Source organism: Oncorhynchus mykiss, chromosome 16 (assembly GCF_013265735.2).
Source record: "Oncorhynchus mykiss isolate Arlee chromosome 16, USDA_OmykA_1.1, whole genome shotgun sequence".
Classification (NCBI taxonomy): domain Eukaryota; kingdom Metazoa; phylum Chordata; class Actinopteri; order Salmoniformes; family Salmonidae; genus Oncorhynchus; species Oncorhynchus mykiss.
The window spans coordinates 42671967-42684107 of record NC_048580.1 but is presented as its reverse complement, the minus strand read 5'-3'; the positions used below and the strand labels follow the sequence as shown (position 1 = coordinate 42684107).

The 12141-nt window shown below is 40.0% G+C and overlaps 1 protein-coding gene across 2 annotated transcripts in view; it reads left to right on the top strand.

Moving 5' to 3' along the window:
* LOC110492057 (probable phospholipid-transporting ATPase IIA) overlaps positions 1-9753 on the top strand; it is a 39542-nt gene extending 29789 nt beyond the window's left edge. Inside the window, exons 26-28 of one of the 2 annotated variants that reach the window (XM_021566036.2) lie at positions 158-215; positions 4258-4461; positions 7589-9753. In XM_021566036.2, coding sequence (XP_021421711.1) covers positions 158-215; positions 4258-4461; positions 7589-7725 — 399 coding nt within the window. In that variant the 3' untranslated portion in view covers positions 7726-9753. Of the gene's footprint in view, positions 1-157; positions 216-342; positions 1135-4257; positions 4462-7588 lie in introns of those variants that run through there. The other variant, XM_036946948.1, reaches the window with a different exon arrangement.
* Positions 9754-12141: the final 2388 nt, after the last annotated feature.

Here is a 12141-nt window from a genome sequence, read left to right as displayed (position 1 = left end):
AAACATTGTTTTAATACATACTGCATAGACTTCTCTCCGCCCTCGAGAACACTTTACACGCAGATATTTGCACATATCTGTTTCCCATTAAACGTTTAGTACTTATTGTGCGTGGATTCATTGTTCAAATCCTTCTGAATATTCCTCTTTTTTTCAGGGTCGACCTCTGTCCTTTAAGACATTTCTGATATGGGTCCTAATAAGTATTTATCAAGGTAAGTCGGTTGTGGAAACAATGATACATTCGGTAGCTTGAGTATCTATTGATATGCATTCCTATAGATAGGAATGTTATGTTTTGTTGTTGGAAAACAACTAATCCCTTAGGCCTTTCACACACAGTTACTACTTTAGAAACTGCCCTGCCCTATGGTGTAGGATCCATGATGCTCCCCACCAACCCACACACTTTCTTTTTAATTGCTAGTAGTAGAGTTTATTTATGTCTGTGCTTTTTGTAAATGTTAAATAACCTAAGGGGGTTTTGCCACGGCCCATTTGTGTTGCAAAGGCGTTGCCAGAAGCATCCAAACTACACCCCTAAACCTTTTGTCTATCGCTCAGTGCTCAATCCTTACCTCCCACCTTTCCCTCTCCAAATAGTTTGTTTAGTAGAGTATCCCAGTTGATGGAAGATCCTTAGCCATGATCCTTTTTTTCCTTCTTCTTTGCTATTGAGTGGGCCTGGTTTCTGTGTTTAAGGCCGTTGGTGGGTTGTTTGGTTTTTATTCCGTTACAGTTTTCCACAGAGGCAATGTTTTGTATGCTTTTAAAAATAATAATAATAAAAATAATAAGAAGAAGGTTACTTTATTGTCAAATGTATACGAATGTCTAACAGGAAAATGACTTCTGTCTGACCCTGACCCTTCCACAATTTTTACTCAATGTGATGAGAATGTCGTTGTATTCGATACAGAACTAGGATACATCCCATGTTAGATCTGTTGGTATTAATTACATTTTCAATCGCAGGAAGTGTGTTTTTACGTCCCTTTTTAGAGGTCACATTAACAATCAGAGAGGTTATGGAAGCGTTTAAAAAAATAAATTAAAAAAAGATGGAAAAGTGAAAAAGTTCCTTTTCCTCTTCCTGACATGGGAAACTGTGAGAAATCTTGACATCGATTCCCTTTTTTTTTAATGCAAAATATATAGATCTGGTTGTACTGTGTTGAAAACTTTCTTAGTTGTATTTCAATTGTCCATTTTTCTTCATGATAGCGAAGTGTTGTATAACAGAATAAGCAGAGCCACGGTTCAGGTTGAGCATTACAGTTACAGGTGTTGTGTCTTAATTTTGTCACTCTATTGTCGCAGAGAGTTTCCCTGTGCCACATGAATTGAAATGACCCTTGTGATTTACAGTACCAGTCAAAAGTTTGGACACACTTGCTCATTCCAGGGTTTTTCTTTATTTTTACGTTTTTCTATGTTGTAGAATAATAGTAAAGACATCAAAACTATGAAATAACACACATGGCTTCATGTAGTAACCAGAAAAGTGTTAAACAAATTATAAATATTTTAGATTCTTCAAAGTAGCCACCCTTTGCCTTGATGACAGCTTTGCACACTCTTGGCATTGTCTCAACCAGCTTCATGAGGCACACTTTTCCAACCGTCTTGAAGGAGTTCCCACGTATGCTGAGCACTTGGATGCTTCTCCTTCACTCGACGGTCCAACTCATCCCAAACGGATGATTGTGGAGGCCAGGTCATCTGATGCAGCACCCATCACTCTCCTTGGTCATATAACCCTTACACAGCCTGGAGGTGTGTTTTGGGTCATTGTCTTGTTGAAAAACAAATTATAGTCCCATTAAGCGTAAGCCAGATGGGATATTGCTGCAAAATGCTGTGGTAGCATACAGTTTTATTTTTATATATATATATATATTTTTTTACCTTTTATATAACTAGGCAAGTCAGTTAAGAACAAATTCTTATTTACAATGACGGCCTACGCCGGCCAAACCCTAACCCAGACGATGCTGGGCCAATTGTACGCTGCCCTATGGGATTCCCAATCACTGCCGGTTGTGATACAGCCTGGAATCGAACCAGGGTCTCTAGTGATGCCTCTAGCACTCCGCTACAGTGCCTTAGATCGCTACGCCACTCGGGAGCCCAAAGTGTGCCTTGAATTCTAAATAAATCACAGACAGTGTCACCAGCAAAGCACCCCCACTCCATCACACCTCCATGCTTCACGGTGGGAACCACACATGCGGAGATCGTCCGCTCACCTACTCTACGTCTCACAAAGACACAGCGGTTGGAACCAAAAATCGCAAAGTACAGCTGTCTATTGCTCGTGTTTCTTGGCCCAAGCAAGTCTCTTCTTATTGGTGGCCTTTAGTAGTGGTTTCTTTTCAGCAATGAAGGCCTGATTCACGCAGTCTCCTCTGAACAGTTGATGTTGAGATGTCTGTTACTTGAACTCTGAAGCTTTTATTTGGGCTTCAGTCTGAGGTGCAGTTAACTCTAATGAACGTATCCTCTGCAGCAGAGGTAACTCTGGGTCTTCCTTTCCTGTGGCGGTCCTCTTGAGAGCCAGTTTCATCATAGCGCTTGATGGTTTTTGCGACTGCACTTGAAGAAACTTTCAAACTTTCAACTTTTCCGAAATGACTGACCTTCATATCTTCAAGTAAGGATGGACTGTCGTTTCTCTTTGCTTATTTGAGCTGTTCTTGCCATAATATGGACTTTTACCAAATAGGGCTATCTTCTGTATACAACCCCTACGCAACTGATTGGCTCAAACGAAGGAAATTAACTTTTACCAAGGCACACACCTAATTGAAATGCATTCCAAGTGACTACCTCATGAAACTGGTTAAGAGAATGCCAAGCGTGTGCAAAGCTGTCAAGGCGAAGTGTGGTTATTTTGGAGAATCTCAAATATATATTTTGACTTTTTTTTTTGTTTACTACATGATTCCATATGTGTTCTTTCATAGTTTTGATGTCTTCACTATTATTCTACAACATAGAAAATAGTACAAAATAAAGAAAAACCCTGGAATAAGTAGGTGTGTCCAAACGTTTGACTGGTTCTGTACATAGTTCATTCGGGAAGTATTCAGACCCCTTGACTTTTTCCACATTTTGTTACGTTAATGTCTTATTCTAAAATGTATTCAATAGTTTTCCCCCCTCAATCTACACACAATATCCCATAATGACGACAAAGCAAAATGTATAAAAAATAAAAAAAATGGTAATATCACATTTGCATAACTATTCAGACCATTTACTCAGTACTTTGTTTAAGCACCTTTGGCAGTGATTACAGCCTTGAGTCTTCTTGGGTATGACGCTACAAGCTTGGCACACCTATATGTGGGGAGCTTCTTCCATTCTTCTCTGCAGATCCTCACAAGCTCTGTCAGGTTGGATGGGGAGTGTCGCTGCACAGCTCTAGTCTCTAGTCTGGGCTCTGGCTGGGCCCCTCAAGGACATTCAAAGACTTGTCACGAAGCCACTCCTGCGTTGTTTTGCTGTGTGCTTAGGGTCATTGTCCTGTTGGAAGGTGAACCTTCTCCCCAGTCTGAGGTCCTGAGTGCTCTGGAGCAGGTTTTCATCAAGGATCTCTCTGTACTTTGCACCGTTCATCTTTCTCTCGATCCTGACTCGTCTCCCAGTCCCTGCCGCTGAAAAACATCCCCACGGCATGATGCTGCCGCCACCATGCTTCACAGTAGGGATGGTGCCAGGTTTCCTCCAGATGTGACGCTTGGCATTCAGGCCAAAGAGTTCAATCTTGGTTTCATCAGACCAGAGAATCTTGTTTCTCATGGTCTGAGTCCTTTAGGTGCCTTTTGGCAAACTTCAAGCGGGCTGTCATGGCTTTTACAGAGGAGTGGCTATCGTCTGGCCACTACCATAAACGCCTGATTGGTGGTTCCAAATTTCTAACATTTAAGAAAAATCCTATTTCACTTTGTCGTTATGGGGTATTGTGTGTAGATTGGTGAGGATTTATTTTATTTAATCCATTTTAGAATAAGGTTGTAACGTAAGAAAATTTGGAAACATTTGGAATAATTTCCGAAGGCACTGTATATAGCCACTCAATCATGCTTTTTAATGGCACCAAAGTGTCTACCAGGTTGGTTTAATTCATTTAGTGATTAATTGAATAATTACATTTTTTTTCAACAATAAACAACAACAAAAACATACACAGCTACACACCAATGCAATGGCAGTGCTCTTGATGTTGTGCTGCCTGTTCTCTGTGCTCCTAAGGCAGTATCATTATGTATGGGGCGTTGCTGCTGTTTGAGTCAGAGTTTGTCCACATCGTGGCCATCTCCTTCACCTCACTGATCCTCACGGAGCTGCTGATGGTGGCGCTCACCATCCAGACATGGCACTGGCTCATGATCGTAGCCGAGCTGCTCAGTCTGGCCTGCTACATCGCCTCGCTCGTCTTCCTGCACGAGTTCATAGGTGCGTAAACATGCATACTGTACTCAAACACGCATACAGACACGCCATTACACACAAATTTCTCAGCCTAGTCAGTAACATTGCCTCGCTCGTCTTCCTGCACAAGTTCATAGGTGGGTAAACACACATACGTATAATGGCCAAATAATTCCTATGTCAGGAGTTTTGATACTGATTGAAGCAAAAATAATGCAGCTACAATTTGATTTACAAGTACACAGTGATAGATTTGATAGTGATGGACTTTCCCATTTTTACTGCCGCTGCATTTGTACGTCAGTGTTCAGTGATGACAGGCTCTTCTCCATTCATATAGCCTCTGGTGTCCAGTTAGCCCTGGGCTGGCTGAGACCTGGAATGTACTGCCTGTAGGAAGTCCTGCTAAAGGTGAATAAAGTAACAAATAGTACCAGAGGAGTGCAGCCAGCTAGCCTCCATGTTAGTTTCCTGCTCCAGCTACCACACACACACTGGCCAAGGTCTTTGTGTTTATGACCAAACAGAGGCTGTATCTCAGAAACTACTGTACCACATGTCGAACATCACATTTTACATTTTTTTTTTTATAGAAACTGGTTTGTCACTTAAAAAGCGTAAGGCTTCGTTTACACAGGTAGCTTAATTCATTATTATTAGTTGATACCTTTCTGATTATTTCCCTAATGTGTGAACAGCGAAAAACCACATGGAATCTGATATTTTGACTTCCTATTTACACCACCTCCATATGTGGATCTGAATCCTGATACAAAGTCGATCCTCCATATGTGACCTCTGACGGAACCCTCAGATAAGATATTTTTGCTCAAATGTTGTTTTTTGGACATGACCTTTACCATGACAACCGCCCCAAAATGTAAAGGAACAGTGACAGGAAATGAGCATTGCATTTGTGTGCTACTTCAGAGGCTACATCTGTGTGAATGAGCAAATCTTATATGGGTCACATATAAAACTGTGGACAGTCAGAAAAAAGTATTTGTATATACAGTTGAAGTCGGATGTTTAAATACACCTTAGCCAAATACATTTAAACTCAGTTTTTCACAATTCCTGACATTTAATCCTAGTAAAAATGCCCTGTCTTAGGTCAGTTAGGGTCACCACTTTATTTTAAGAATGTGAAATGTCAGAATAATAGTATAGAGAATGATTTATTTCAGCTTTTAATTCTTTCATCACATACCCAGTGGGTCAGAAGTTTACATACACTCAATTAGTATTTGGTAGCATTGCCTTTAAATTGTTTAACTTAGGTCAAATGTTTCGGGTAGCCTTCCACAAGCTTCCCACAATAAGTTGGGTGAGTTTTGGCCCATTCCCCCTGACAGAGCAGGTGTAACTGAGTCAGGTTTGTAGACCTCCTTGCTTGCACACACTTTTTCAGTTCTGCCCACAAATTTTCTATAGGATTGAGGTCAGGGCTTTGATGCCCACTCCAATACCTTGACTTTGTTTTCCTTAAGCCATTTTGCCACAACTTTGGAAGTATGCTGGGGTCAATGTCCATTTGGAAGACCCATTTGCGAACAAGCTTTAACTTTCTGACTGATGTCTTGAGATGTTGCTTCAATATATCCTCCTAATTGTCCTACCTCATGATGCCATCTACTTGGTGAAGTGCACCAGTCCCTCCTGCAGCAAAGCACCCCCACAACATGATGCTGCCACCCCTGTGCTTCACGGTTGGGATGGTGTTCTTTGGCTTGCAAGCCTCCCCCTTTTTCCTCCAAACATAACGATTGTCATTATGGCCAAACAGTTCTATTTTTGTTTCATGAGACCGACCAGAGGACATTTCTCCAAAAAGTACAATCTTTGTCCCCGTGTGCAGTTGCAAACCGTATTCTGGCTTTTTTATGGCGGTTTTGGAGCAGTGGCTTCTTCCTTGCTGAGCGGCCTTTCAGGTTATGTTGATATAGTACTCGTTTTACTGTGGATATAGATACTTTTGTACCTGTTTCCTCCATCTTCGCAAGGTCCTTTGCTATTGTTCTGGGATTGATTTGCACTTTTCACACCAAAGTACGTTCATCTTTAGGAGACAGAACGCGTCTCCTTCCTGAGCGGTATGATGGCTGCGTAGTCCCATGGTGATTATACTTCGCACTATTGTTTGTACAGATGAACATGGTACCTTCAGGCGTTTGGAAATTGCTCCCAAGGATGAACCAGACTTGTGGAGGTCTACAATTTTTTTTCTGAGGTCTTGGATTTTCTTCTTTGGATTTTTTTTTTTTTTTTTTCTTTGGATTTTCCCATGATGTCAAGCAAAGTTTGAAGGTAGGCCTTGAAATGCATCCACAGGTACACCTCCAATTGACTCAAATGATGTCAATTAGCCTATCAGATGCTTCCATGACATCATTTTCTGGAATTTTCCAAGCTGTTTAAAGGCACAGTCAATTTAGTATATGTAAAGTTCTGACCCATTGGAATTGTGATGCAGTGAATTATAAGTGAAATAAATCTTTCTGTAAACAATTATTGGAAAGATTACTTGTCATGCACAAAGTAGATGTCCTAACCGACTTGCCAAAATGATATTTTGTTAACAAGAAATTTGTGGAGTGGTTGAAAAACGATTTTTAATGACTCCAACCTAAGCGTATGTAAACATCCGAATTCAACTGTAGAAAGAAAATCAGATTTGGTTTCTTAGGCTGGCTGTGTACAAATGCAGTAGTTGTGTAGATTCTGATCATTTACTCGCTTTTTCCAAATGCTATTTTAAGCCTTTATGTGGGGTGTGAAGGTCAGTTTCAGACCACTGAGCATTATGACTTGAACATGGTCAAAAGTGCCCTTCTCGTCTTCCTCTTTCGTAAAAGAGAGGCCATTTTAACTTTTTAAAGTCACAAGTGACACCAAAGGTACATAATTTCCCTGAATGGAACAGCTTGAATATAAGTCAATTACATGGCAAGCCATTTCCCCCATCTGCCATATATTTAGATGCTAGGTCTCCCCCTAGTCACTAAATGAACTGAGTAGTGGCAACTGAATCAAAAACAGTAGTCATACTAACCTGATTACATTAAGACATACTTACTCAATTCCTCATATACAAAACATATTTGTTTAAATGACCCACCATCCTGCCCTCTGTTTCCTTGGCTGTATCTAGATGTATATTTCATCGCCACGCTGTCGTTCCTGTGGAAGGTGACGGTCATCACCCTGGTGAGCTGTCTGCCCCTCTACATCCTCAAGTATCTGCGCAGACGCTTCTCACCGCCCAACTACTCAAAGCTCACCTCCTAGAGAGCCCTGCTTCTGTGCATAGGGAGGAGAGAGATCTCTGCTCGCACACCTCCCTACATCTCATCTAACAGAGCCGGCGCTTTATAAGAACCTAAAGGGTTCCCTTCCCCTTTAATTTATTCTTAAATGTTCATGTGCAATTGGAAGAGATGGTGTGGGAAGAAAAAACAAGTTTGATTTGAGAAGAGAGAAAGTTGTTGTGTAAGTTTCCCCTGTTTAGATGTAAAGACTGACAAGTATGACTGGGTATGTTTCCAGACTGATTGGCTTGGTGGTTACCGTAACTGAAGTTCTGTGTTTTATCATGGTCACTGGTCTAAAATGTGTGAATACCATCAGGATATATGTGCCATAATGAACTAACAGAGGGCTGTGTACTTCTTAATCATGGACTCATTAACAATATAGATCAGGTTTGGTATCTAAACATCGGGCCTAGAGAACTAACAAGGAACACTTGATTGGATTTGACTAACATACAGTACATAAAAGAACAACACAAGCGTGTCAGTCTGAAATGCATTGAATTGGTATTTATGTTTAAATTGTACATCATAAGAGTAATCATTGTAGTTCTATTGGAAATATAGTGTGAAATACACTGGAATCAAACTTTTTTAATATCCCCTTTTTCTTTTCTTTTATCTTTTTTTTTTTTACACATCAACATAATAGTTGTATTACAAATTCAAATGTTTTTTTATGGCACATTCTGTTAATGGAGAACACTGGTATTTAAGTAGCGTTTCTCAAGGACTTGTTGCAATTTTATGTTAACAGTTCTGGGGCTTAGAGATGAACCAGTGCACTGATCAAATTCTGTTTGTGTATGTGTTTGTGCGTCACCCAACGACTATAACCCAGCCAAGTGGAGGTGGCTTGGTTCTTTTAGTATAGCATGCTGACCCACTGTCTCAGATGTCAAAAGCTGTGTCTTTGTCATTTTGTACGTTTGGTAAAAGAGATTGTGTCTAAACTGAAGAGCATGGTCAATATTCAGCCACTAACTGGATGCTATTTGTAGCCAAGCCGTATGTTCCACTTTGGCCGTCAGACTAGCTGTGTGTCCGCTAGGCTAGGGAGTCTGTAGGCTACCCTGTCACGTGGTCACTGCCCACTCCTGACGCCAGTTCTTGCCACCCTGTATCATTGCATGATTCACTTTAGTTGTGACATGAAGCCAATTCAAGCCATAGCTGAAAATACTCTGACCACTGTCCGTCTGCCCTCTCCCCTCACCCAGAGCTGAGCCCCCACAATTCCCAGTTCTTCTCTTCTCACAGACATGTCTGGAATAGAAGATAACCATTTTCACCTGCACAGAGTGAATGGCCCAGTAGAATGTGTTGATTTTCAATAGGTATTAGTGCACATTTTAAATAAAAATATGTAATGAATTCCTCACATACTATTCCTCGGGAAGAGGAGGAGAAAGGGAAGAGAGACGACTGGTACAAAAAAGTGTAAATAATTACATTGTGTCGTAGGCTAATGTCCCCATTTTATATTATTTTCGCTAATGTATTATAAAGATGTAAACTAATACCATTGACGGGTTACTGTTAGAATTAGTGAATCATTTGTGTCAGAGTACATACAGGGTGTCATAACTACTAATTCATTGTTTTTCTTGTTCAGTTGGAATTACAGGCATTTTGTATTTTGTGACCTACTCTTCGTCTTTCCTTATTTTAGTTGACGTTTCAAACATTATTCAAAGCCTTTGAATTTGACATGCTTTTTTTGTTGTTGCAAGGAATTTTGTTAAAACTGACAGCTGTACTCTTTTCTTATGTGGACTTTGAAGGTTTCATACCATCAATTGTGGTAGAATGACACTACATTCTTTGACTGTTTTGTTTTTTTAAGTATTGTGTCTTGCATAATTGTAAATAACCTGTTTAATTTATTAACCTTGATCATTTTGTGTTGGTATAATTGCACTCTAGTTAGCAGAACAAAAAGGGAGGATCGTGTTGAATTGTGAATATTGGTGGTGATAAAATAAATCTCGTGTTTTCCTTTCTAGTTACCGAACCCGTGTCATTTCTCTAAAATCCTTTTTGTAGTCATTTTTTCTGATATGTTTAGCTTTGTGTGAGTTAATTTAAGTGCTTGGTTTTGGTACAGAAGGACAACATTTCCTCCAGTAAAACTAGGCCTATAGTATACTCAGACTGGACTGAGGCTGTACTATGTTAGAGCGTTGAGCCATTAACTCTGATTCAGAGGGGTTGTGGGTTAAATGCAGAAGACACATTTCAGTTGAAGGCATTCAGCTGTACAACTGACTAGGTAACCCCCTTTCCCTTTGCTTTCCTTTATTGTAGAGGAAATCTTCCTTACTGTAAATCAGCGTTTGTCTCATTTTCACCAGAGGAGGGAGTCCCTGACACTCAATAAAAGCTGCTCTCCTCATACAGTCAGCCACACTTTCTGACAATCACATCCTGTAACCTTCAGTGTGGAAGGGTGAGTCTATGCCCTGTCTTTTTGACCATCTAATGTCCAAAAGGGATTGTATCATGATAGGGAGTTATATGGGATTTATTAAATATGATAAAGTATAAAATATGTTTTTCAGTTTCTTTTTTTACGAAAAATCTGTCTTAGAAAATATTACTTGAATCTCACACCAAATTAGAACATGCACAAGCTAAAATGTATTGAATCTCTCAAGATTTCAAGAAATTGTTTGTTGGAACCAAGCCTCAGTCCAACCAGTAAAACGTGGATTCAAGCCCCACACTACTGTATGTTCATAATAAAATCCTACTCCTCCGTCCAACTTTTTCTTGTTCCATGGCCCACATGCGCAGGTTATACCATTTAAAATAAACAATTTAAGTTAATCAGCCACATGAAAACTGAAATTTCACCCCAGAATCAATAGCAATGCCCTCTAGAACTGTTTCATCTGAGCTTCAAGCAATCAACAGAGCCACTCGTTGGAGCATTGCCAAACCTACAATTCAATCAACAGAGGAGAGATAGCGAGTCCCCAATATGACTCCTGGTATCAGGGAGTCATCTACAGAGAAAGACAGTTTGTTATGGTCAGTTGTATTTCAATGTATTTTTAATTACTATATTAAGCTAAGGAACTCCTTTGGCTTAAGTCAACGCATGTAAACAATGATGTGAAGCTAGTTGCATAATGAGAATTTTAATAAATAAACATTTTTTATTAGAAGGACGACCAAGCTCGTTTGAAATATGTCAAACCCTGTTTGCTGTACTGTGGGGATAAATCAAAAGTGGCAGATTCTGACAAACCAGTCAATGCACTTCAATCTACTACATGTTCTATTTCGCCTAGTGTAAACAAAGGATTTTGGTGATGACACACCATAGGAAAGTGTGCTGAGCATTCACACACCATTTTCAACAGCTATTTATAGCCTGGGAGGACTGGAATGCTTTGATTGGTCTAAGCACCTACTACTACTGCGAAGGATGGGCTGTTGTATTTTCCCTCCTATTGCAATCTTCTATAACACCTGTTTCAATGGAAGTCAATTAATTTAGCAGACTGCTACCGCATTGGTGTCTATGGAAGAGCCTGAGGGAACTATCTTTATTTATCCACCATCTTTGGTAGAAGTAGTACTGTACTACAAGTAGGAGATGCAGCTATTCATATAAGGGTCGGAGGTTATTGTTATTGAGGTGCTGGGTGAATAGACAGTTCCAGGTCCTAGGTGTCTCCCGTGGGCCTGAGTGGCACAGGGCACAGCACAGAGGTGACTGAATGGTTGGTTTCTGGCTGCTTATTCTCGATCATGTACCACTGAATAAAGAAGTCTCACCATTGATCCAAAGAACTCAACACCTGGCTACCGTGGAAACAAACAGAGAAACATGTCATCCCTCTGCATTTCTAATGAATGGGTGATAGAAGGATGTCAGAGTTACAGTATGAGTTAGGATTGGAAAATTGGTACTACGGCAGTGAATAGTGTCTTCCGGGGGGATATTGTTTCATGGGATTTCATAACGCTGCCTGTGCTCAGGAGGGGAAAAAGCTATGTAACTTTATTTTCCAGTGCACTAAAGCAGAGAAATGTGTTAAACAAACAGAGTATCGATCAAACTCCTATTACACAAGTGGATTGTTTCATCTGATGTGGACATGTAGTTTCCATACTGATACGGAATGTATTAGTTCATTGAGTTGGAAAAATAAAAAAGGAAATGTTTTCCAGAGTTGACATGCTGTGGCAGAACAGAAACAGGATTACTTATTACACATGACATAATATACTGCCCGGTTCTACTATCCAAGCATTTTAATTCAGTTCCATTACCTAGTGTTCTGTCAAAGCAGCAACATGAATAACTTGGAATGTTTTTTTATTTTTATAGAACTTTAGAATGTTTAAGGAATGAAGTTCTAAACACTGGCTGAAACAGGGA